The 22,769-nt window shown below is 66.8% G+C and overlaps 4 protein-coding genes across 4 annotated transcripts; 3 read left to right on the top strand and 1 right to left on the bottom strand.

Moving 5' to 3' along the window:
* Nucleotides 1–99: 99 nt before the first annotated feature.
* CHLRE_07g322400v5 (uncharacterized protein) lies at nucleotides 100–3,361 on the top strand. The gene is made up of 3 exons (XM_043063991.1): nucleotides 100–180; nucleotides 237–2,132; nucleotides 2,430–3,361. The coding sequence occupies exons 1-3, from the start codon at nucleotides 124–126 to the stop codon at nucleotides 2,694–2,696; spliced, it is 2,220 nt and encodes a 739-aa protein (XP_042922559.1). The 5' UTR covers nucleotides 100–123; the 3' UTR covers nucleotides 2,697–3,361.
* Nucleotides 3,362–4,203: 842 nt separating this feature from the next.
* On the bottom strand, nucleotides 4,204–15,409 carry CHLRE_07g322450v5 (uncharacterized protein). The gene is made up of 10 exons (XM_043063992.1): nucleotides 15,119–15,409; nucleotides 14,780–14,986; nucleotides 14,485–14,557; nucleotides 10,214–14,181; nucleotides 9,941–10,060; nucleotides 9,618–9,740; nucleotides 9,205–9,322; nucleotides 8,348–8,591; nucleotides 7,833–8,018; nucleotides 4,204–7,538 (listed from the first exon to the last, which is right to left on the bottom strand). Exons 1-10 carry the CDS (start codon nucleotides 15,233–15,235, stop codon nucleotides 5,117–5,119), a joined length of 7,578 nt encoding a protein of 2,525 aa, XP_042922560.1. The 5' UTR covers nucleotides 15,236–15,409; the 3' UTR covers nucleotides 4,204–5,116.
* Nucleotides 15,410–15,549: 140 nt separating this feature from the next.
* On the top strand, nucleotides 15,550–17,449 carry CHLRE_07g322500v5 (uncharacterized protein). The gene is made up of 2 exons (XM_001700810.2): nucleotides 15,550–16,502; nucleotides 16,996–17,449. The coding sequence occupies exons 1-2, from the start codon at nucleotides 15,645–15,647 to the stop codon at nucleotides 17,074–17,076; spliced, it is 939 nt and encodes a 312-aa protein (XP_001700862.1). The 5' UTR covers nucleotides 15,550–15,644; the 3' UTR covers nucleotides 17,077–17,449.
* A 370-nt stretch (nucleotides 17,450–17,819) lies between these two features.
* CHLRE_07g322550v5 (uncharacterized protein) lies at nucleotides 17,820–22,250 on the top strand. Its single transcript, XM_001700811.2, has 9 exons — nucleotides 17,820–18,197; nucleotides 18,371–18,445; nucleotides 18,818–18,913; nucleotides 19,313–19,469; nucleotides 19,691–19,738; nucleotides 19,987–20,381; nucleotides 20,729–20,936; nucleotides 21,206–21,273; nucleotides 21,580–22,250. Exons 1-9 carry the CDS (start codon nucleotides 18,097–18,099, stop codon nucleotides 21,779–21,781), a joined length of 1,350 nt encoding a protein of 449 aa, XP_001700863.2. The 5' UTR covers nucleotides 17,820–18,096; the 3' UTR covers nucleotides 21,782–22,250.
* The last annotated feature ends 519 nt before the right edge of the window (nucleotides 22,251–22,769 follow it).

Raw genomic sequence — 22,769 nt, forward strand, 5'->3', positions numbered from 1 at the left:
TTAGACAATTATTACCGGCCCATGTCGCGCCTGCGCTGTGCCGTGACCTCGCTGCTAGGCTCCGGTCAGTTTCCTGCGTTGGAGGATCTCGATCTCCTTGTTACACCGCTTCCAGCGTACCCAATGGGCGATGCCGATGAGGAGGACGAGGAGGAGGACGAGGGAGGGGACCCGGGCAGCGCCGATTTCACGGCTGCGCTTCAGCTGCTCGCGGCCGCCGTGCCGCGGCTGCGCAGATCTCCGTGTGCGTCAACGGCGTCGGCGACCTGCTCTCAGGACTGGCGCCGCTGGCTGCTTGCGCTCAGCTGCAGGAGCTGCAAGTACACCATTCCGTCGGCGACGGCGTCCAGCTCACCTCGGCGGGCCTGGACGTCCTGGTAGGCCTGCGCCGCCTGCAGCACCTGAAGCTGCCGGAGCCGGCGCAGTTTTACAGGGACGATGGGCAGGACGATGGGCAGGACGATGGGCAGTGCTTTATGCAGCTGCTCAGCACCCGCCGCCCGCCTCAGCTGCGCCGCCTGGCGTTTGGATATGAGCTGCTGACCGTCACCTTCGCACCCGGAAAACCCCTACCTCGAACCGCCGCGCTGGCTGCTGGGGCAGCTGCAGGCGTCGCAGCGGGTTTGGGAGGAGCATCAGGCATCGGTACAGCCGCATGGCATGCGCCGCCGCCCCGCCTGCTGCATCCCGCGCAGATGGTTCGGGCAACTGCGGCAGGAGCAGAAGTGGCCGCAGCAGCACCCGCAGCAGCAGCAGCCTCGTCAGCAGAGGCAGCGGAGCCCCTCTGCACCACGGCTTCCGCCTCCTGCTGCTGCTCCTCCCCTTGGCGCCTCGACCAGGTGGAGGTCGACCACGACTACTGGAACGGCTGCGTATGCTCCATGGCGTGGCTGGACTGGTTCGCCAGCGAGCTGCTGGCAGCACTCGACACGCTGGGACAGCCCCAGGTCCCAGAGCTGGTGCTTCGGGACATCAGCATACATAGCTGTGACACCAGCAAGCAGAGCTGGGAGCCGCCGCAGTACCTGCGCCCCACCGACGCGCTGCCGCGCCTGCTGCGGCGGTGCGTGTCGGTGCGCTTTGGCGACTTGGGGAGCGGCTCCTGGTGCGGCCCCGGCAGCACGGCCGGGCCAGCCGGTGTGGTAGCGCTGATGCGGCTGCTGGGCTTGCCGGATCACCTGCATACGGGCTGTGGCGTGAAGTACAGCCGTAACCAACTCCTGCTGCCTCTGGCGGGCGGCGGTGAGGAGGCGGCGGCAGCAGCAGCGCCAGCAGCGTATACCGGGGGGCCAGGCGTGTCGGAGCAGGCAGAGCAGGGGCAGCCTGACCCGCTGCCGCCGCTGGCCTCAGCTGCTCCGGATCAGGTGGTGAGCGAGGCGGTGCGGCGGTTGCGGGCGGCGGCGCTGACTCAGCAGCAGGTGGCGGCGCAGCTGCTACTTGACCGGCAGCAGCAGCTGCAGCTGCAGCAGCAGCAGGCCTTGGGCAGCTCAGATGCCATGCCCAATAGCAGCAACTACAGCACCATCAGCGGCAGCACCTATGGCGGCAACAGCAGCGGCGCCGAAACTGTGGCGGCGGACCGGCGCTGCCTGGCTCCACGTGTCGCTACCGGGGGTGCAGCGCTTGTTCTTCTCAGCGGCGGCGCGCTGCCGCCAATGCCGCCTATGACTAGTCGGATAGACATGCGGGATGACGTCTGGTGGCATTGGTTGGTGGCGGCGCTGCAAGTTTACGTGGACGCCCGCTCCGCCTACAAGCACCTCATTAGCGGCAGCGGCTTCGGTCAGGCGGGGGTGGCGCAAACTGGAGGTCAGCAGGCAGGCGGGCAGCTGCTACTTGCGGTGGGCTGCCGCTCGCTGGGCGATGCCGCGGCGCTCGTGGCGCTGCTGCGGCCGAGCACAGCTGCCGGTGTCGCACCAGCGGCCGCGGCCGGGCCGGCGAAGTCTGCTGCTGGTGATGCCGAGGTCGCTGGCAGCCACAGCGACGATAACGGCGGCAGCAGCAGCAGCGGCGGCGGTGGCGCTGCCGCGGCAGCCCGGCCGCCGCTGCAGGAGGTCACGGCAGCGGTGGTGCCGGCGCTGCCGGGTTGCGACGCTCGTCCCGTACGGGGCCTTATGGAGCTGTGCCAGGAGGTGAGGCCTCATTGCGGCAGTACAACATTCTGCACGGCAGAACGGAAGGGGCCACATCCGCACGGCAGAACGGAAAGGGCCACATCCAGCTCGGACGCACGGAATGAATCTAATATAGCAGCAATTTATATACTGTGCCATGCCTGGCTCCGCTTTGTGTGCAGTGTTGTCAGGGCCACGCGCATCACTTGACAAACTGCTTGGGCTGCGCGTGACATGACGCCTCGGAGTGCGGTACTTGCTTACTTGCCTTTGTTGCCTTGCTTGCCCGCATGCCCACCCGGCTGCGCCGCACAGGTGCTTCTTGACATGTGGGGCCGGGCCTTGACTGGTGCCAATGCCGGTGCCGGTGTCGGTGCTGCTGCTTCCGGGTCGAAGGCTAGTTCCGGTGCCGCTGCGGGTACCGGTGCTGCGGGTGCCACTGCTGGTGGCCTGGGCGAGGAGTTTTATGAGCGGCTGCAGCGACTGATAGAGCTAGACGTGGGCGTGAGCCGGCTCATCCTCACGCTGCAAGTACGGGACGGAGACAAGCAGAATGTACGCGAAGGCGAGGAGGGAGGCTAGGAAGAGCGGGCAGAGCAGGGATGGCAGGGAGAGCAGGAGTAACACGAGGAGCAGCGAGGGCGGGCCAGCCAGGGCAGGCCAGGCCTGGCGGCTGCGCAGCGTGCGCGGGCGGCTGCAGACCAGGACCGAAGGGCGACGGCGGCGCACGCGTGGGCGTTGCGCGCGCTGTGGGCTTTGGTTGTGGGGAGGTGGTTGCTGTGACGCGTGCTGTTTATTGTGTGAATAATTTACTGTAAATGGCGAGAGCGGCGTATTGGTGTTATAGCCATTCGGGCCCATAAAGCGGCGCCGGCGCGCAGGTTGAGACCTGCCGAGTTGAAAGTTGTTGGACGTGATGACTGGGTAATACACTTGGCAGGCGGTGCCTGCACAAACCGACCCCGGCTATGTCCGGGAGATGAGGCTAGTATCGGAACCTTCGGCCTCAGACGGAGGACGTGGCGTGGACTCAGCCCACTTTTCCCTTGCAAGGGAGACTGGGAGAGCCACCTTTTCTTGTCCTGATTGGGACACTTGTCAACTCCTTGATACCCGCTTTTGGCATGGTGTGGGTTGCCGCGACCTCTGCAACTGGATAGTGCGCCAACTGGGTACTGGCCCGCCAAGCATGCACGGCGGCAAGGCGCACAGGCGGCGGTCGTGTTGGCTTGCCCCTTCCCCTCAAGGGAAAGGGGCTCCGCCCTTACCGTTGCATCGACTTCGAGGAGGGACCTTGTCGGTTGCCCAACCTCCAGAGCCATCCAGAGCCATCCAGGCCCCTTCTGAGTTCAGAGCTCTCCAGAGCCCTCCAGAGCCCGCCAGAGGCCTGTGCAGATCCCGCCAGAGGCTGAGGGGCTCTGAAAGAGCCTGTGTCACACATGCCAGACCACCTGAAAATGAAAGCAGCCCAGGAAGCGCTGGAAAAACACGCGCGCATTTGAAGTCAACTCAGCGCTCGTATCTTCCTTCGTTCGGAACGAATTTTCCAAAAAGGCCCTCTGGCGGAAGTAATTTTTGTGATCTTGACTTGAAATTTCGGCCAAAACGCACGGGATCTTGGGGGGTCTTTCGGCAAACAGACGAAGACATTTTTGGGATTTCGGCCACTTTTGGCCGAAGGACAAGGGGGTTCCAGCGGCTACTCCACGGCCGAAACCTGCGTGGCATATGGTAAGAAGACTCAGAGGGCTGTATCTATGGGTGTTGACGGCGGGAGAGTGAGGTTGGGTTGGCGGGAAGCAGGGGAGGAGTGGGCGTGTCGTGTCGGTGTCGACATCTGAGAATGTTCTGGGGTTCACTGTTATCATCCCGCGCAATTGGCGTCCGCCGAGATCGCCGACACCGCCGCGCACGAACCGTGCGGGTCGGGGGCGGAGCCCCCAGAAAAATTTTGGGGGTGAACGAAGCGGCGGCAGCCTGTTTCGTCAACCAAACGAAGCCATTTTAAGGAATTCGGCCACTGACGCCGCCCCTGCCTTCGTAAGATACGAGCGCGGAGTCAACTTTTGTAGGGTTGATGGCGCGTGATAGTGTCTTATCTTAGGGTGATTGCATGCGCGGAAGCCCAGAGTTCGGGCCGGACATGGTCTGGAGGAAGAACGCCGTGTCGGGTGTCGGCGGCACGATGCACGGGTACACGAGCACGGGGGGGGGGGAGGCAGCTTCCCACACGCGCCCCCGCGCAACTGTCAGCTCCCACTCGCGCCGCGCCGCGCGCCAACCACCACGCCACGCACCGCCCCTGTTCGGTGGCAGTTGCGCGAAAGCCCGTTTGAGATCCCCGTGTGTCAGTTAAAGTGTTGGTAGTTGCGAGGACTGCCGCGCCGTACGCCGCACGTGCAAAGTACACACGGCACCACTGCTGCTCACCCACACCGTCGCCCAGCCTACGTTCAACCGACACGCACAGCACCCCGTCACGCGTGAGGCGTAACCCCCGTACGGCGCATTCTCTTCCAAGGGCTGGACACCAGTGCTTGTTCGTCTCTCGCTTCACTCCGCACACGCACAGGTACACAAACACGTCCACTCCAGTTCTGCAAATGCACCACATTGCCTCCACCCCGCGCCACCTGCGTCAGTAGGAAGCTCCCCACCACTATTCACGGGCATGCCGACTACGTGCGGCACCCCGGCTCCCCGCCTCCATGCTTGCGCCTTCCCCCAAAATTTATGTGTTGGTGTTGCAGGCGAGTGAAAATCAACGCGAGGCGACAGTCCGACAATGCTCGCGTTGAGATACATAGCGAGAAGAATAACACATGCACCCAGGCGTGGCTTCGTGTTTGGAGTGCATCGTAAGGCCGGTTGGCAAGTTGTAGATTGCTAGGTATGTCACTATGTAAGAAATCGGTCCAGTGTTAGTAGAAGTCAAAGCCGCAGAACGCCAGTCCTGTTGCAGGCGCCTCACGACAACAGCCTCACGGCAGCGTGCTGCCGCGCTATGCGCTCCGCAGCGGCGGACCGCCGGCCGCCGCCGCCAGCGCCAGCACCTGGTGTGGGTTGTGTGCGTACATGTGCATTAGCGCCTCAAGCTGACCCTGCTGCGCGTGCGCCGCCAGCTGCTGCCACTGCGCCAGGTGCGAGGCGGGAATGCCGCCAGCCGCCGCCGCCGCGGCCGCCGCCGCTGCAGCTGCAGCCGCATGCGATGCCTGCGGCTGTTGCGCTGCCGCCGCAGCGGCGGCGGCGGCCGCCGCAGCATGCGCGGGGTGGTGCAGCGCGTGCAGTGCGTGTGTGCCGCCGGCCTGGGCCTGAGCCGCCATGGCTGCTGCCGCCGCCGCCGCCGCGTGCTGGTGGTGTGCGGCCTGCATGAGCGCGTGCTGCTGCGCCGCGTGCTGCCAGGCCGACAGCGCCAGCGCCTCGGCAGAGCTGTGCGCAGCCGTGGCCGCGGCGGTGCCGCCTGCCGGCGCGTGCGCATGCGCGTGCGACTGCGCTGCATGCTGGGCGGCGGCATGAGCGGCAGCCGAAGCCGCCGCGGCGGATGCGTGGTGTTGGTTGGCATGGTGTTGGTGTTGATGTTGGTGCTGCTGCTGCGGTGCCGTTGACTGTGCTGCCGCGTGGTGCGCGTGCGCCACCGCCTGAGCGTGCTGCTGCTGCTGCTGGGGAGGGGGAGCAGCGTGCTGCTGCGCCGCGTGGTGGTGCGCCGCATGCGCGTGCTGCTGCTGCTGCTGTGGAGACGTATGCTGCGCGTGACGCTGTGCCGCCGCCTGCTGCTGTTGCTGCTGCTGCTGCGCCGCCGCCGCAGCGGCCTGCTGCTGCTGTGCGTACAGGTTGCGCAGCTGCTCGGCCTGAGGCAGCAGCTCTGAGCCCTCCAGCGCGCGCAGCAGCTTGCCGTAGGGGTGCAGCGGCCCGATGTGCGCGTAGCGGCCGTTCTTGCCGTTGGCCCCCACCTCCTCCTCGTCCTCGTCCTCGTCGTCCTTGTGGTTGAACAGCGGCAGCAGGTTCCGCGGCCGGTCCAGCCCCACCAGCCGCCACAGCAAGTCCTCATACGTGATGACGCCGTTGCCGCGGCGGCCACTGCCACCGCCCTCGCGGCCGCGGCCGCGGCCGCGCTCGCCGCCGCCGTTGCCGCCGGCGCTGGACGCCGGCTCCGCCAGCGCCGCTGCCGCGGCGGCGGCGGCTGCCCCGCCACGGCGGCCGTTCTGGTCACGCGCGTAGTGGCCGTGGTGGTCGCGGTGGTGGTTGCTGTTCCAGTCGTCGCCGTGGCCGTGGCCGCCGCCGGCGCTGCGGGGGTGGTGGTAGTGGTCGTAGTCGGACTGGGAGTCCTGCGGCTGCGCCGCCGCCGTGGCGGAGTGGTGCCTGCTAGGCTGGTGGTACTGCCCGTGCCCGTGGCCGTACTGCCCGCCGCCGTGTGCGTGGCTGGGGCCGGCGCTGGAGCTGCTGGCCAGCCCGGGCCGGCTGGTGGGCGGCAGGCCGTTGGGCGGGCCGGAGCGGTGCACCACCACGTGCCGCGGCGAGGCCACCTTGGCCGTCTGCACCAGGGACACGTGGCCGCCGCCGCCAGTGCCGCGGGAGGAGGCGGCGTGGTTGCCGATGGGCGCGGTGCGCAGCGCCGCCACCGCCTCCGCCGCCTCCAGAAGCGACTCGTCCAGGTCGTCGTCGTCGGAGCGGTTGTCGTCCGCCGCCGAGGCCGCCGCCGCCACGCCGCCGCCGCCAATGTGGTGGTCGCGGCTTTCGCGGTGGTGGTGGTGGTGGCTGCTGTAGGGCTCGTGGTAGCGGCTGCTGGCGCCCATGATGCCGCGGCCCAACCGGTCGCCGCCCAGCGCGCCGCCCTCTGCATCCGCGCCCGAGTGCGAGGCGGTGGCCGCCGCCGCGCCCGTGCCGTGGCCGTCGCTGGCGCCGCCGCCGGAGGTTCCCACGCGCTCCGCCGCCATCGCTGCGAAGCCGGAGCCCGGCGGCTGCATCAGGCGCGGCCGCTTCTTGAGCGGCAGGTGAACCTCGTGGTCGCCGCCCGCCTCGCGGCTGCTGCTCGGTGCCGCGCTGCCGGCGGCGTCCGCCGCCGCCGCCGCCGCGGCAGCAGCTGCGCTGCTGCTGCCGCCGCCGCCACCCAGCGGCGGCAGGCTGACGCGCTGCTCTGTGGTGACCACCGCGCGTGTGGGCGGCTGCGTCACCGCCACGGCCGGCGCTGGCATGCCGCCCACGATGCGGCCGGTCGTGGTCACGACGGGGTGCGCGCCCGCCGCCGCCGCCGCCGCCGCCACTGCGGTGGAGGGCTCCGCGGGCACGGAGGAGGAGGCACCGGGCTGGTGCGGCGCCGCAGCCTTGGCCGCCGTGCCAGCGGCTCCCGCCGCGGCGTTGCTGGCCGAGTCGCCGGTCTGGCTTGCGCGCTTGGCGGGTGAGGCCCGGTTCTCCTCATCCAGCCACCTGCGTTAAACGTGTTGTCGAAGGTCAGAAGACGACAGCTGCCAGCAATCTGGTTGCGTCCGCGTCCATGTCATCGGACTGCTAATCTGGGCCGCTCGAGAAACGTACAGCTCTTCACCTGCCAGCCTTCAGTCCCGCGCCCTCCAGCTGTGCCCAAAGCCGTACCCCGCCCCGTTTCCCCCCCCCCCCGCTCCCTGATCACAAGTCCTGACCACTCCTTGATTACAAATCTTGAAACTTCCACCCGCCCTTGCCCCCGCCCCCGCCCGCCCGCCCCCGCCCCCGCCCGCCCACCTGTGCGGCACCTCGTCCAGGCACAGCTTCTCGGTGCCGCCGTCCTCGTACATGACGGTGTGCTTGCGGCTGGTGGGGTGGTAGGCGGTGATGACGGCCTTGTAGTACTGCCCGTCCGCGTCCCAGAACACCTCCACGCGCCGGCCCAGGTCGCGCCGCTTCTCGGGGTGCAGGTCCATGGTGCCGCTGCGAGGAGGAGGAGGAGGAGGAGGAGAAGGCGGGGCGTGTGGCGGGGGTGGGGTGGTGATGGGGTGGTGATGGGGAGGAAGCAGGAGTCGGCAAGGAGCGTATGTGGGCGGGCAAGCTGGGCGCCGTCCCGTCCCGGCTTTACTGGAGGGCACTGCAGCGGCCCACACCCGCCGCCGTCCGCCCGATGCACCCCAACTCATTGCGACCACGCCAAACTCAAGCCCCATCCCGCCCCGCCCCGCCGCGCGCCACCCCAGCGCCCACAGCCCCAGCCCGCCCCTCCCCCGCCCCTCCCCCGCCCCCCCCTCCCCCGCCCCAGTGCTCACCGGCAGTTCTTGGCGCCGCACATGCACACAAACGAGGCGGCGCTGGGCTTTAGCGAGCCGTACGTTTGGAACGAATAGTCGTACTCCAGCTCCTCGCCGGGCAAGATGTCACGCAGCGCGAAGATGCCCACGCGCACCTCGCCGGTCGCGGCGTCGTGCCACTTCTGCGTCTCGCAGTTGGGCTCGCAGCTGCTGTTGATCAGCCGCGCGGTGTTGCCCTTGCGGCGCGCGTCGATGTACAGGCCTGCGCGGCGGGTGGGTGAAAGCAGGAATATTGGGGGGAAGGAGGCCGTTGTGGGGTTGGGGTTGAGCCCTGTACGCTGGATATACGCCGCCGTACCACGACAATGGAAAAACGGTTGGCGTCGAGGCAGGATGTGTCCCAAAGTTCTACACCGCAGTGCCCACGGGGTAGGGGGCTCCCGCAGCTCTAGCCCAGGACGGCTGTGATGTCGCCCACACATGCATGGCCATTCACGCGATGGAGGCAGTGCGCGTGTGGCCGCCAATGTGGGTCGGGACGCTACCCTACCAGCCCCGACTAGCATGACTGCTCGCCCCGCCCTCCTAGCCAACCCGCTCTGCTTCGCGCTACCCTCTTCCGGTCCCTCGCCCCCCTTTCCAGGCCCTGCCAAATCTCTTCTGCACAGTCCCTGTCCTGCCCTCCCAGCCGCCGGTGCCCTTCGTGCCCTTGTGCTGCATTTCACCTGGTACCGTAGTATCCGAAAACCCAACCTGTTGCCATGTGGTAATGCGTTGCAACCGCCGGAGCCCCCAGGTGGCATGCTACAAATGTACCTGCTACCCGCCCCGCCCACCCACGCAACCACCCACCCTCCACGCACCCACGCACGCACCTGCGCTGAGCTCCATGATGTAGAAGTGCTGCTCGCCGTTCATGCGCGCGTGGTCCATTCGGCGGCCCAGCTCGCGCTCGTCAATCACCTCGCCCGCGTACTCGATGATGTAGTGGCCCTGCGCACCACCGCGCAACAGGGAGGGCAGGCGGGCAGGCAGGCAGGGGGGCGGGCAGGAAGCAGCATGGTGTTGAGGTGCCGAGGCAGGTGTGGAGGGGCGGCGCAAGGCTGGACTTGAGGCCGCCAGGCGCACATCGCTACTGGGGCAGCCGCGCGGCGGCCCGAGGGCCAGGCCAAGAAGAGGGCCCACACACCACGCCCTCGCCTATCCCCACACAGCCCGCCAACAAGAATGGGCGGCGAGACGTGCGGCAGCAACAACTAGACACGACGATCAATGGCGTGCTACCCACCTTGGTGACCGGCTCCATGGCGCGCACGCCCCAGCCGCGGTTCTCCGTGCGGAACACCTCGGTCTTGGGCGGCCGCAGCAGGTGCAGCGAGCGATTGCTGCACAGCTCGCCGCACGGGCACAGCTGCAGCGGATCAAGTAGCACGCAGGGGTTCAGATAGCAGGCAGCGGCGGGCGGGGGGCCGCGGCGCATGCCCTGTTGCGGCTACATGCCGTACCCAGATCGTCGCGAAAGCTAGAACAGTAAGCACGCGAAAGGCTCCAGCAAATGCGCAAGCAGCCTAGTTCTATGAGCATTGTCCCGAGCCACCGGCGACGGCACACCTTGGGGTCGCACAGGACGGAGGACAGGCGGTTGAGGCAGTTGGGGCCGCAGCCCATGCGCTGCGGCTCGCCGGGTGGCGCCAGCGGCGGAGGCCGGCAGCCACACACCTGGATCTCGTCCTGCCATTCCCAAGGCGTAAGCACAAGCACACACAGGTTTCAGCCCAGCGCATAATGCGTCAACCACAACCGTAGCCCCACCCTGCCCAAGAGACACTGCATGCCAAACCAAACCTGGCCAGAACAACCCTAGCTAGCCGCCCCGATGCGCACCTTGGGCAGGCGCTTGGGCTTGGGCCGCGAGTACCACAGGTTGCGCCGGATGGCCTCGTACCGCGGCGGCCGCGACGCGATCCAGTCGCGCGGCAGCCCGAACGGCGTGTCCTGCGCCGGCAGGATGGGCTCTGCCTGTGGCCACCGCCAGTCCTTGGGCATGGACGCCAGCCGCTCGCTCGGCTGCGCCACCGACTGCTCCCGGGAGCTGCTGCCGCCGTAGGCACTGCCGCCCGGCCCGCGCTCGCGCTCACGGCCGCCGCCGCCACCACCGCCGCCACCGCCGCGCGCGGACCGCGGCCCGCCGCGCGCGCGGTCACCGCCGCCGTCCGAGTTGCCCGACGCAGGGCCGGTGTATGCGGCGAACCGCTCCGGCATCACCACCAGCGGTGGGCGCTGGAGCTGCGGCCGAGGCGGCTCCGCCCGCTGCGGTCCGGCCAGGCCTGCCAGCGCCGCCGCGACCTCACCCAGCTCCTCTAGCTCCCGCGCCTGGGCGCGCGCCACATCCTCCACCTGGGCCGACCGCCCGCCGCCATTGCCTCGCGGCCCACGCGCCTCCGGCGGCCGCCCATTGCTGCTGCTCTCGCCCGCGGCTCCGCCGCCGGAGCGCCGCGCTTGATGCAGCGCCCCGTCCACGGCTTGCACCGCGCCCACCACGCCAACGGCGCCGGCCGCAACCCGCAGGTCCAGGCTGCCCAGGCTTCCCGCAGGCAGGTGCGGCCGCAACAGCGCCGGAGCCGGCGCCGACACCGCGGGCGCGGCCTCGCCCGCCTTGGCTTCATCCGCATTGTCCGGCAGCTGCTCCTCCGCCAGCAGCGCCTCCTCATGCACCGGCGAAGACGGCCGGCTGCCGGTCTGCCGCCGCCCCCCGCCGTCCGTGGACGCCTGCCGTGTGGACGGCTGTGGCGCCGGCACCGGCACCGGCGGCTGCCTGTGCAGGCCGGACCGCGCTGCGGTGTCCCGGTGCGGCGCCTCGTGCGCGGAAGAGCGGCTTGTCGACGGCCGGGCCTCGTGCCGGGGCGGCAGGGAAGCCGCCGCCTGCGTCGCCCTGCCCGCTGACACCACGGCGCCGCCGTGACAACCAGACCCGGCAGGCGAGCTGCCGACGAACTGCTTCCGAAGATGGCTGTGCGCCTCCAGCACATTCGGAGGGTCCACATCCATGGCGTCCCCGCCCGCAGCCGCCTCCTGCTGCTTCTGCTGAGCCGCCACCGGGCGCTCACATTCCTGCTTGCCGCGCACCGGCGGGGCTGCCCGCGGCCGCACAGCCTGCTGCGCTGTCACATCCTGCGTTGCCATGTGGGTCGAGTGCTGCGCCTGCTGCTGCGCCTGCTGCCGGTCGTGTTGCGCCTGCTGCAGGCCGTCCACCTCGTCAACTGCGTCCAGCTCCTCGGTGGCATGCAGCGCCGCCGCCTCCTGCTGGTCCTCCTCCTCTGCCACATCGGCCTCCTCCGCCGCACCGCCCCCAGGCGAGCGCGGCACTTGCCCCTTGTCCGAGGCCACCACCGCCGCAACCGCCGCGACGTCGGGCGATGAGGCGTGACGGGCATCCGCCTCGCCGTCTGCCGACACCGCATCCGGCAGGTCGGTGGAGGCGGCTGTGCCCGCGTCGAGGCTGCGCTCCATTATGGCGAGGCGCGTGGGAGGGCCCGACGACGGCTTCTTGGAAACCACCACCACCGCCGCCAAGGGCGGAACCGCGCCGGCGGTGGACGTGCCGCCGCCTGCGCTGATGCCGCTGACGGCAGCAGAGACTGCCGGCGTGGCACCCGCGACACGGTTAGCGACAGAGCCGGGTGCGGGCATGATGGCGGGCAGCTGACGCGCCATGGCATGCCCCGATGACCGCGCCGGCGCCGGCACGCCCAGCGACGGCGGCTTCTTCTTGACCGGCACCGCGGCAGCCATGGCCCCACCCGCCTGCGTGGCCGCGGCCGCCGCAACCGGAGCGCCAATGCTGCTCTGGCCCTCCGCACCCGCCGCCGCGCCCGGCACCGGCTTGTCCTGCTCCGCCTTGCCAGTGTCGGGCGAGGGCTCGCTCTTGATCGAATGCTCCGCCGCCTGGCGACGCGGCGACAAGCCCCGCTGCTGTGCCGCACCCACGTCCTCCGCCTCAGGCGACATGGCCGCCTCGTCGTCTGAGCCGTGCTTGTCGCCGCGCTTGCTGCCGGCGTGCGCGGTGCCGCCGGTCTGGGTCGGCGTGGGCGCCGCCGAGCCGGAGGCAGGCGGGCGCCTGGCCGGCGACGGCCGGTCTCGCAGCGTGCGGCGCTCCGAGAGGTCGAGAGCGGATGGCGCCGCTGACAGGTCTGCCTGCAGGCGCCGCAGCTCCAGCGGCACCGCCTTGCCGGAGCCAGCCGCCGCTGGCGCCGCCGCCGGTGCAGCGCTACGCTTCGGCTGCTGCTTGCCCTTTGCGCCCGCGTCCTCGGTGTCTTCCGCCTCGTCCTCCTCCGACTCACTGCTGCTGGCCTCCGACTCGGAAGCGGCCTCGGCAGCGGCGCGCTTCGCCTTGTCGGGGCTAGGTCCGCTGTGCGCCTTGCGCTGCGGCTGCTGCCGGTGTGCCGCGTCCGGGCTGGTGGTCTGCGAGCGCAGCTGCCGGAACGATGGCGGCGGCCGCTCCTTCGCCGCGGTGGCCGCCACCTCAACCTCACTCCCGCTGCTGCTGCTGTCCTCGTCGTCCTCCTCCTCATCGTCGTCATCCTCATCCTCGTCATCGTCGTCCCCGCTCACCCCCTTCGCCTTCTTAGCGGGCTTGCTGCCAGGGCTGACCGACTTGCCAGGACCCAACCGGGAGCTGGTGCGCCTGTCCCCCGGCTGCTGCGGCGCTCCGGCACGCGCGAGCTCACGGCCACGCTCGGCCTTGCGGTCACGCGACCGCAGCGACCGCTTGTTCTGAGAGCGCGTCAGCCGCTTGGGCGTATTTGCCGCCTCCCGGCTGGCCCGCCGCGCCATGGCAGCCACCTCTTCGTCCTCGCTCTCCTCGCTGTCGCTGCTGGTGTCCTCGTCATCCTCCTCTCCGCTGGCCTCGCGCCCGCTCTCCTCACCCTCACCCTCCTCCTCGGACCCCGCCTCCTCACCGCTGCTTTCCTGCTCCTCATCGTCGTCAGCATCCGAGGAGGACTCCGCATCATCATCGCTGCCGCTGCTGCGGCGAGCGCGCTTGCGGGTCTCCTTGCCGGACGTGCCGCCCCGCCCTGACTCGGGGCGACGTGCTGCGTCACGGCTGGCACGAGTCACGCGGCTGCCGTCCTCCCGCTTCACGGCGGCCCCCGACGCATCTTGGCCCCCACGCCGCGGCGAGTCCTCGGCCTTGCCCGGCTTCTTCGGCACGGTCAGCCGGATACCCGCCAGGCGGCGGATTTCGGCCGGCAGCTTGAAGGCATCGACCTCTCCCGAGGGCAGCCCCACCAGATCGACCACAGCTGCCTTGGCCACCCCAGGCCGCGGGGGCGGGGCCGACCCAGCCGGCCCCACGGCCCCGCCCCCAGAGGACTCGACCTTAACCCGCTTGCGCGCGGGCAAAGGCGCGTCGTCCTTGGGGGCAGCAGGCTTGCCCGCCTTGCCCTGTCCCTGCGCCTTCGAGTCTTTCGTCGCATCCGAGGCAGCTGCCTGCGGCTTCACAGCACCGCTGGTGGGCGCGGGCTTGTCGCGCGCCGCCCGGTTGTCACGGGCCTTGGCTGCGGCGGCGGCCTCCTTGGGCTTGGAGCCACCCGCCGCAACCTTGGCCCCGGCAGCCTTGCTGCTACCCTTCTTGCCCGGTGCAGCACGCTCGCTCACGTCCTCCTCCTCATCTGAAGAGGACTCCTCCTCGCTGGATTCCTCCTCTTCCGAGGATTCCTCCGAGGACGAAGACTCCGGCGTCGCAGCCCGCTGCTTGGCGCTCTTCACTGCTTCCTGCCGCTGAGTGCCCCGGCCTGAGCTCCCTGCCGCTGCGCCTGATTTGTTTGCGCCATCTGCCGCGTCCTCATAGCCTGCGGTCAGCAGTAGGGCACAGCGTTAGGGCTCCGCCGTACAGCTGGCATGGCAGCCGACCCAGTTGGCCTTGCCCTCCCTCCTCAAGTGTGAACGCCCTATAGCAGGCAGGCAACCCCCCATCGCCAATTCCTGTCACAGCTGCAAGAATAGTCCGCGTAGGTCAGCCAACGCTCACCCGAGGCACCCCCGCTGGCGACCCCCGAGCTGACAGGACCCCGCCAACTCGCCGTTGTGCCGCGCCCTTTCGACACCTGCCACCACCAACACCACCACAACTTCCTTGTTAACGGTATACACACCGTTAGAGGGTGGCCGGCACCACCATTTCGCCGGCGCCTTCCGCTTCCGGTCGAGGGCCAGGAAGTCGCATACCTGTTTGGGGGCGAGCAACGAGGCCGAGGGCGCGTCAGACATCATGGCTGCAACAATTGTCTGAACACAGTTGCGATGGTCCCTTCTTGGGCGCTCTAGGCGCTCGCGTCAGTTCCGGGAGCCCCACATGCTCACCCCAAACCCCCCCAAATGCACCGCGCTTGTCTTTGTGAATACGACGAATTCTATTCCATGGTGCCAACGAAGACACTCGAGACTTGCCTGCTCCAGCGCCAGCCTGAACGCTGGCATTTTCTTGGCAAAGTACCCTTTGTGGATCCCCTCTTTGAAGTCGATAATGTCCACATCCTTCACCCAAGCGACCTCAACGGTGCCGAAGAACATTACAGGCACGCTGCTGTCCTTGCTGTGACGCTCCTGCCCGAGGTCTTTGCGTTTCTGGGCTGCGGCCTCGCTCAGTACTTGCGCCTGTGCATGTCAGGGCGGGTTTCCTCATTCACAGTCACATAGAGGCAAAGATGAAGGTGCCTAGCCAGCTGCGGAGCCTCGCGCCCGCTGACTGGTGTCTCCCGCGATGCCGACTCTCACTCAGCAACTCACCGGCCAGGGCGGATAGCCCTTAACGCGCGCCCAGACGACCTGCACATTCTTTGCCTCCACTAGCAGCTTTGAATTGCCCAGCGGGCGCAGGTCACGGTCCAAAGCAAGGCCCTCCATCGTTTTCTCCCACTCCTTGGCCTCTCGAGCGCGCCCAGCCGGCGCTTATAACAACAGTTGCTACCGTTTCATAGTTGTGCTCCGGGGCAAGCCTGTTGCAGCAGTCTGCATACTCTGACGAATTTTGGAAGGGCCGCTCTAGGGCCCAGCTGCTGATTAGCAATGAATACGAAGTAAGAGCAGTCTATGAAGGGTCAGCAATGCATAGGTTTGAAATCAGGGCCCAAAGCGCCGAGCTTTCGGCCATGGGATCATTGCACCAGCGGAGCACAGTCTCCACAAGCAAGTTAACTGTTAAAAGCATATAATTCCCTGATGCTTGATAATATCGTTTCTTCCTGACGTGGCCGGACTTGATTGCCGAGTTGCTTTCGCCCTCTCAAACTTTGCTCAGCAGCCACATTATATTATGCTTGGGGCCCTCCTAGCGTCACTGGGGGCCTCTGGCCCTCGCGCGCTGTCGCACTACTCGGCATCGACCAGCTCTCTTGCGCTCCAGTCATCAATAGAATCGATCAAGGAAACGGGCGCTGCATATAAAGCGCTAGGAACTGGATGGAGGTTTTGGTCGGCGGGAGCCGGGGCATCAGCGCGAGGCGACGTGAACGCAAGCAGTCCAGCGCAGGCGAAGTCGGATGAATCAGCGGCGTATGCATCAACAGCAGCGCCGCATGAACCAGCAGCAAGCCCTCTAAACGGCGACGCGCAGCTGTCAGAGCTCCTCGGCGATGGCGGGCATCCGGTGGCCTCCGCCAGCGGCTCCAGCGCCCGCAGCGGCGGGGGTCGCTCGCCGCCCAGCGGGCTGCCGCGGCTGAGCCTGCCGCAGCGGGTGCTACGCGATCTGCGCCCCCCGGTGCAGCCCTACACGCTGGCGCCCAAGCTGGCGCAGCGGCCCACCACCACGCCGGCTCAATACACACCCTGGACGCCCACGCGCGCGCTGCAGCGGCGCGCCCATGTGTCGCGGCGCATGGGCTTCCTGATGCACGTGCTGGAGCGGGAGCAGATGGAGCGGGTGCGGGCGGCGCGGCCGCTCCCCGAGTTCCGGGCGGGCGACGTTCTGGAGGTGCGCATGATGGTGCCGGAGGCGGAGCGCAAGGTGGTGGTGTACCGCGGCGTGTGTATTGCGGTGTACAAGAAGGGGATCCGCAGCAGCTTCAAGATTTACAACGTGTTCCCGGACAGCGGCGGCGTGGTGCAGCACATCCCGCTCTACATGCCCGACCTGGTGGGGGTCAAGGTGGTGGGCCGCATCCCAGCCAGCCAGGTGCGGACGGATGCCCGGGGCGGGTCCATGGGGTGGGTCCGAGGAGGGGGCGGGTGGTAATGGGGGTTAGCCATTCATGCGAACGGTTTGTATCAAACATGGAAGTGCGGGGAGGAGGGAATGAGCTGGGTAGCTGGGGTTGTCGGGTGTTGTCGGCGGGCGCACAGCTAGGGTTTCAGTATGGATTGTGGGCGAGGGGCGGATGTGCGGGCGGGCGTGAGGTGGCGAGGTTTCGCTGGGGCAGAGACAGGGATCAGGGCAAGGCGGGGTTGGGACTTGGATTTGAGGTCAGGGGCAAGCTTGACGACCAGGACAAGGTATGGTGCTGCTGAAGGGCGTGCGGGGCATTGGCCTCCGGGCGTTGGCAGGTTGTTGCACGGCGGTGTTATTGCGGCATGCGGTCCTGCAATCGGCCAGCAGCCTAGCACCGTGACCAGCTGCCGTGCGAGAGCTGCCTCCCTTTTCGCCTCCGCGGCCACCTTTCGCTTCGCAGGAGCGGCTGTACTACCTCCTGGAGCGGGAGACGGGGACCAGCGACTACACCTTCCAGACCAACGTGTCCGCGGCCAAGTGATGTGGGCCGGTCTGGTTGTCCTCGGGAGCGCATTGCAGGCACGAGGCATGGGGAGCTGCCGGAAGCTCCACGGACCTGCTGGGAGGGGATAGGAGTGAGCAGAGACGCTGGCGGCGGAGCGTGGCTAGGGGCGCGTTGAGCGTTGGCATGGGAGCGAGGTCAGGACAGGTTTAGGTAGATACATAGCTGCTCTGTGAAGTGGAACAAAGACACAAGTATGGTCAGGCCAAGGTCACATAGGGCATTTCAGGTCAGCGTACAGGGGCTGGCATGCCGCACAGTTAACAGGGAGGGCGCCTAGCTTGCTGACTGTGCTGAGTCGCGCCGTTTGACCGTGCCTTTGCAACTTACCTGGCAAGATTTCTTTGTTATTTTGAGGGTCCAGGGTCTTGGGGCGAGAAGGGCGTCGTCGCTGAGACGGGGACCGGCGACTGGGCAAGACAGCTGACAGAGCGACGGGGTCCTTCCGGGGGCTTTAAGGGGCTTTACCGCCACGCAGCACTGCCCAGGCAACACGTCGGTAGCAGCAAAGGAGGTCAGCACTCGAACTGAGGGGCCGCATTAAGCTATGCTTAAGCAGGTACAGCGGGTTCCCTCCGACTTGGCGATTGGCCGCGAGAGCACCGGTAGAGGGCCTGAGGAGTGAGGGAGGCCGGGTGCCGTGGGGCCGTGCCACAATGTGAATGGGGTGGAAAGGTCCACTACCGGTATACGCGATATTTCCTTTACTAAGTCGGACCGTATTATACGTACAGGCGCTTCGAAGCAGAGAAGGGCTTACTGCAGGCCGCGCTCTAAGTGAAATTCACTCGCCGAGGAGTTACCGCCTGGGCATATTATCCCACAGCTATTTGCCATCCTGCTACATCATACGACTGTGTCAATATCGGGGACTTGTCTCCTTTGGAAAGTGGTCCCAGAATGGGCACCAGCGCGCTGCCCACCTGGCCAGCTTTAACGTAACACCCGGTGATTGAACACTTAATGATAAAAGGAATGTCTGGCAAGGAGCCGAACGCTATGGAGCCGACTGAGGGTATCATACACTACCCCAGCGGCAACATCGCAGTGGTGGCATGTAAACAAGCAGCTGGGTTTGTGGTCACCTTCATGAGCGACAGGTGCGGACATAAAAGGGGGGCACAGGGGGGGTATTGGACCAGCCAGAGGGAAGAGGCGCGTTGGGGCATGTCGTGCCACCTGCGGTGGGCGGTGGGGCAGGATGCCTGCACGTGCCTTGTGCCGGCTACCCGTAGCGGTGACACTCATCTGGTCCCCAACCTTCAAATCGCAGCAAAAACTCTCAAATCCTAGCAAGCTTCGATTCCAAAGGAGTCGGCGGCGTCAACTACCTCAACGGCAGGCCATGGTGAGCCTCAACTGTGGGCGGGCAAGCGGCTGAAGGGGGTATGCAGCAGGCGTTAGCACGGAGACGCTGCCCAGCCCCCGTGCAGCTCCACAACGCCAGCCAGCAACGGACCGCTGCAGCGCCGGCGCCGGCTGCCGCCAGCACCACCAGCGCCGCCAGGTCCACCACAATGCCAGACGGCAGCTCGCCACCCAACTCTCAGCCGCTGATGCTGCAAGGGGAAGACGGCTCCGCGCGCCCCCCGGCAGCGAACCAGCGCTCATGGCGGCCCCATGCTGCGCTGTCTATAGGCACCTCCGGACGTAATTATGGGATTAGCGGGGCCGCATGGAGTCGGACCCAAGTGAGTGCTCGTGAACTTCCTGCTCGCAGGCTGGTGGTGACGGAGTCGGGCTACACGCTGTCTGACAAGAAGGGCAATGTGGTGGAGCGGATAAAGTTCCCCAGGACCAGCCAGGAGGTCATCTCGTGAGTGCGGGTTTGTGTGAGGGATGCACACGGTGTAAGGGGGAGGCAGGCAGCGGAGCCGCACACACATACACGGGCTGGTGGGGTTGCGGGGCTGCGGCCTGCGGGGCAGGTGCGGTGCAGACCAGGAGGGAAGGGACTTGCAGGGTAGCAGGAAGCATGTCGAGGAGACGGGAGGGCTGGGACTGCATATTGTACGGCGTGGGCGGATACCGCACGCCACACCCAACCACCCTTCCGTCACCACCACCACCACCACCACCACCACCACCACCACCACCACCACCACCACCACCACCACCACCACCACCACCACCATCACTACCACCACCACCATCACCACCAACGCCACCTAATCAATTGCCCCGTTCGCCATTACCCCTTCACCGCCTGGTCCAGGCTGGACGTCACGGAATGCATCAGCGTGCGCTTCACCAACCGCCAGAACATCATCGCGGTGTTTGCCGGGCCCGAGGGCCGCCACGAGTGGCAGTGCGGCGAGGCGCTGAGGCGGACGGAGGCGCCCTACACCTCCAAGGTGCTCGGGACCAAGGAGGTGAGCGCGCGTGCGTGCTGTGCGGGGTGGGAATGGTTAACGCGTGGGAGCTGTGTGGCTACTGTGTGGGTGATGTGGTGGCGGGGGGCCGAGTGCGCCTGCTGCCCTGCAGTACCTGAATACACCGTATACACTGAGCACTGTGTCTGCCCTGTATCGTGCGAAGCGGCATGTGGGACCCGGGAACTGCGTCTGACCTCAGGACGGTGTTGTGCACGCAGGGCGGGCGGTTAGAGCTGGACGTTGCGGCCATTCGGCAGCGGCAGCAGGTGCGTGCGTGTGTGAGGGTAGCGTGAGGAATGGTGTGTTTAAAAAAACCGCAAGGTACCAGGGTCCCCACTGGTCAGGGGGGCGGGCCGACGCTTGTGGCAAGGGAACATGCCTGTGGCCCAAGGGAGATTGACTCTTCTGTGTGCTTGTGTCTATGCCTTTGAGATTTGGTGGGGCGCCCGCTCTGCCCCAACCCCTGACACACGCACTTGGACTTAATAGGCGGCTACCCCTCTTACCCCTGTAGGCGGTGGGCAGCGTGTACGTGCCGCCGGGGCCGCACCGCACCGAGACGGAGCGGCCGGGCGTGGGCTCGCTGCGCAAGGCGCTCCGCAACCTGGATCCTGCCAGCGACCTCTCCGCCACCGTCTCCGAGCTGCGCAACCTGGACACGCGCCTGGGCTACATTGACACGCTGCCGCGGGTGCTGTACGGCACGGCACGGTCCGCCTCGGCGGGGACGCTGGCGCGCGGCACGGCGGGAGGGGGCGGGGGAAGCTTGGGGACCACGAGCCTGGTGATGGGGTCGAGCGGGCGGCTGGTGTTGGATGACTACGGCAGCCCAGAGCTGAGCAAGACGCAGAGGCGGTTCGCGAGCTCGCTACGCGGCGTGGATGCGGATAAAATCCGGCATAAGGCCAGGTGGGGAGGGGAGGGAGGCGGTGGGAATTGCAAGGTTACAACAATGGGACAGGCAGGGGAGGCGGTGGGGAGGGGAGGCAATGTTACGTGGTGTAGCGGGATATAGTGACAGGGGTTCTGGAAATCATATCCAACGTGCGCTCAGAAATGCACATCCGCCGTGGAGTGGTGGGGACTGGGCGAGCGGGATGCCTTGCAAAGGTAGCAACGGTGCATATAGCGGAGTAAGCCTGCTCGTGGCGACCCTCGCCAGCGTACGCATGCCCACGCATCTCTTCAGGTAAACAACTGTTGTGACGGAGCCAGTATCATGAGATGGCCCTCCACGAACACACGCTGCGTTACAGGCGCGCCAAGTTGCCGTGGATGCGGCTGAAGGATTTGGACACGGCGGTGTTTGGGCCCACGGCGCCCGGCGACACGCTGCAGGTGCTGTGTGTGCTGGCGGACTGGAACCCGGTGTGTGCCAAGGTGGAGGCGCAGCTGGAGGCAGCCAACGGGGCGCTGGCGGAGGAGGCGGCGGCGAGGAGTGGGAGTGAGGCGGCGCGGATAAAGGTGGGGGCGTGCGGCGGTGTGGGCGGTGTGGGGCGGGTGGGGTGCGCGAGGTGGGGAGCTAGGAAAGATGCGGGAGATGGGAGGTGGGGTGGCAGGCAGGCGCCCGGATCGCGGCCAACGCCGCGTTGCTGACTGAGGGTCTGCAGGGGTCCCAGCAGGCGCAAAGCCACATGAATAATAACATATGCCGACCATGCCTCAACCGCCACTACCCATGCTGCGGCTCGCGTAACCGTGTGCGTGCCCTCTGCATGCGCCTGCTGTTACAGATGTGGAAAGTAGACGCGAGCGAGGGCAACCTGCTGCAAGACCGATACGGCTTCCGGACAGTGCCAATGTGAGTAGACAGAGAACTTGACTTGCCTCGGCGGCCACTGTGCTTCACCGGGCGACTGCATAAGAACCTGCGCACTACACAAGCCACGTGGCCACCAACTCTGCATTGCAGCATCCAGTCCTAAACCCACCTCTCCAATTCGCGACTCTCCCACACCCCTCCAGTCCCCCGCACTTCCACTCCTCCCGCGCCTCCTGCACCTCCTGCCCACCCCCCTGCGCCTGTTCACGACCGCCATCGTCTCTCAGTACCATAGTCACGCCCGCCCCTTCCTCGCCCCTCCCCCTACTCACCTACTGCCCCCAGGCTGCTGCTGTTCTACGAGGGCCGTCTGGTGGCTGCCACCAACAACATCCGCACCGAGGCACAGGCGCGGGAGGCGGCGCTGGGCGCGCTAGTGCGAGGGCGCAAGAAGGAGGTGCTGCCGGAGGGCTGGCGCTTCGGCACGGGCGCCGACAACAGCCTGCTGGACTACCTCCGGCCCAACACCGTGTTGAGGGAGCTGTGAGGCGCGAGGCAGGCAGGAAGGCAGGCAGGCAGCGAGGCAGCGGCGCATACGGGGCTGGCTGGGGGGTGGAGGTAGTGTGTGTGAGGAGGCGGCGAGGTGGAAGCAGCAGCCTGGCTGTGCGTTATTGTTGGAGGAGTGGTGGGCCGACGGGGGCCAGAGCAGGCATGTGGGCAGTGTTGGGAAGTTCAGGACACACGTCGCGGCGGGCACGCAATGACCACAAAGCCAGTGACGTCAATCTGTGATGGGCTGCTGGCAGCGCAGGCAGCAGCGCGGGGTAGTCATGGCGCGATGTACGCTGAAGACGGAGAGGACGCAAAGCATTGATGCAGGGCTCCTATCTTAATGTCTCCAGACATTAATCGGCCATTTTGGCCGTTTCCTAGACATTCCTTCCGGGGGCTAATGTCTGGGGCGAGACTTTGTTGGCCCGGGTTTGGGACCGGCTTTGTCTGAATTCCTATGGAGAAGCCCCCAAACCGCCATGTGCCCAGACAAAAGACGGCGGCCACCCGGCCGTTTTTGTCTGGAGCTAGACATTACCCCAAAAACAAGATACGACCCCTGCATTGATGGATCCAGCAGGCTTGCAATGTACAACAGAGCTCCTTCACTCGCCTCATGCATACAGTACAACCGCATACCGCCGCGTGAACTACCGCCGCGTGAAGCGGACCCCGTGCTGAGTAGCGTCGTCCGGTGTTCGTTGGATCCAATCGGCACTTTGGCAGTTCCCATTGCATTCCGTTCAATCAAGCGGGTCCCACTCGCGCACGGCCCTACGGGCCGGTCGTGTCCCCAGCCCAATACCTTTCCTATAGCATCTTATGCCACACATAAGGTCATTAGAGTAACCCGGGGGCATTGAATCGAGCCGGGGCCGACCTCGAACATCTAAATGTCGCGTTCGCCAGGACACGCCATACCAGGCCAGACAGTAGCTTAACTGCACCTATGCATATATCTGTGTTGAAGGCAATCGATAAAG

The sequence above is a fragment of the Chlamydomonas reinhardtii genome, chromosome 7, assembly GCF_000002595.2.
Source record: "Chlamydomonas reinhardtii strain CC-503 cw92 mt+ chromosome 7, whole genome shotgun sequence".
In the NCBI taxonomy this organism is placed as follows: Eukaryota; Viridiplantae; Chlorophyta; class Chlorophyceae; order Chlamydomonadales; family Chlamydomonadaceae; genus Chlamydomonas; species Chlamydomonas reinhardtii.

What these genes read in the sequence shown, in the direction of transcription:
- CHLRE_07g322400v5 (XM_043063991.1), top strand. Translation starts at nt 124, where the DNA reads ATGGGCGATGCCGATGAGGAGGACGAGGAGGAGGACGAGGGAGGGGAC. An exon ending in AGGGAGGGGACCCGGGCAGC is followed by an intron (nt 181 to 236) that starts GCCGATTTCACG and finishes GCGGCTGCGCAG; the next exon opens with ATCTCCGTGTGCGTCAACGG. An exon ending in TTATGGAGCTGTGCCAGGAG is followed by an intron (nt 2,133 to 2,429) that starts GTGAGGCCTCAT and finishes TGCGCCGCACAG; the next exon opens with GTGCTTCTTGACATGTGGGG.
- CHLRE_07g322450v5 (XM_043063992.1), bottom strand. Translation starts at nt 15,235, where the DNA reads ATGGAGGGCCTTGCTTTGGACCGTGACCTGCGCCCGCTGGGCAATTCA. An exon ending in AGCCCAAGCGCCTGCCCAAG is followed by an intron (nt 10,061 to 10,213) that starts GTGCGCATCGGG and finishes TGGGAATGGCAG; the next exon opens with GACGAGATCCAGGTGTGTGG. An exon ending in TGCGGCGCCAAGAACTGCCG is followed by an intron (nt 8,019 to 8,347) that starts GTGAGCACTGGG and finishes TCCTCCTCGCAG; the next exon opens with CGGCACCATGGACCTGCACC.
- CHLRE_07g322500v5 (XM_001700810.2), top strand. Translation starts at nt 15,645, where the DNA reads ATGCTTGGGGCCCTCCTAGCGTCACTGGGGGCCTCTGGCCCTCGCGCG. An exon ending in GCCGCATCCCAGCCAGCCAG is followed by an intron (nt 16,503 to 16,995) that starts GTGCGGACGGAT and finishes TTCGCTTCGCAG; the next exon opens with GAGCGGCTGTACTACCTCCT.
- CHLRE_07g322550v5 (XM_001700811.2), top strand. Translation starts at nt 18,097, where the DNA reads ATGGAGCCGACTGAGGGTATCATACACTACCCCAGCGGCAACATCGCA. An exon ending in GTGAGGCGGCGCGGATAAAG is followed by an intron (nt 20,937 to 21,205) that starts GTGGGGGCGTGC and finishes CTGCTGTTACAG; the next exon opens with ATGTGGAAAGTAGACGCGAG. An exon ending in GGCTTCCGGACAGTGCCAAT is followed by an intron (nt 21,274 to 21,579) that starts GTGAGTAGACAG and finishes TACTGCCCCCAG; the next exon opens with GCTGCTGCTGTTCTACGAGG.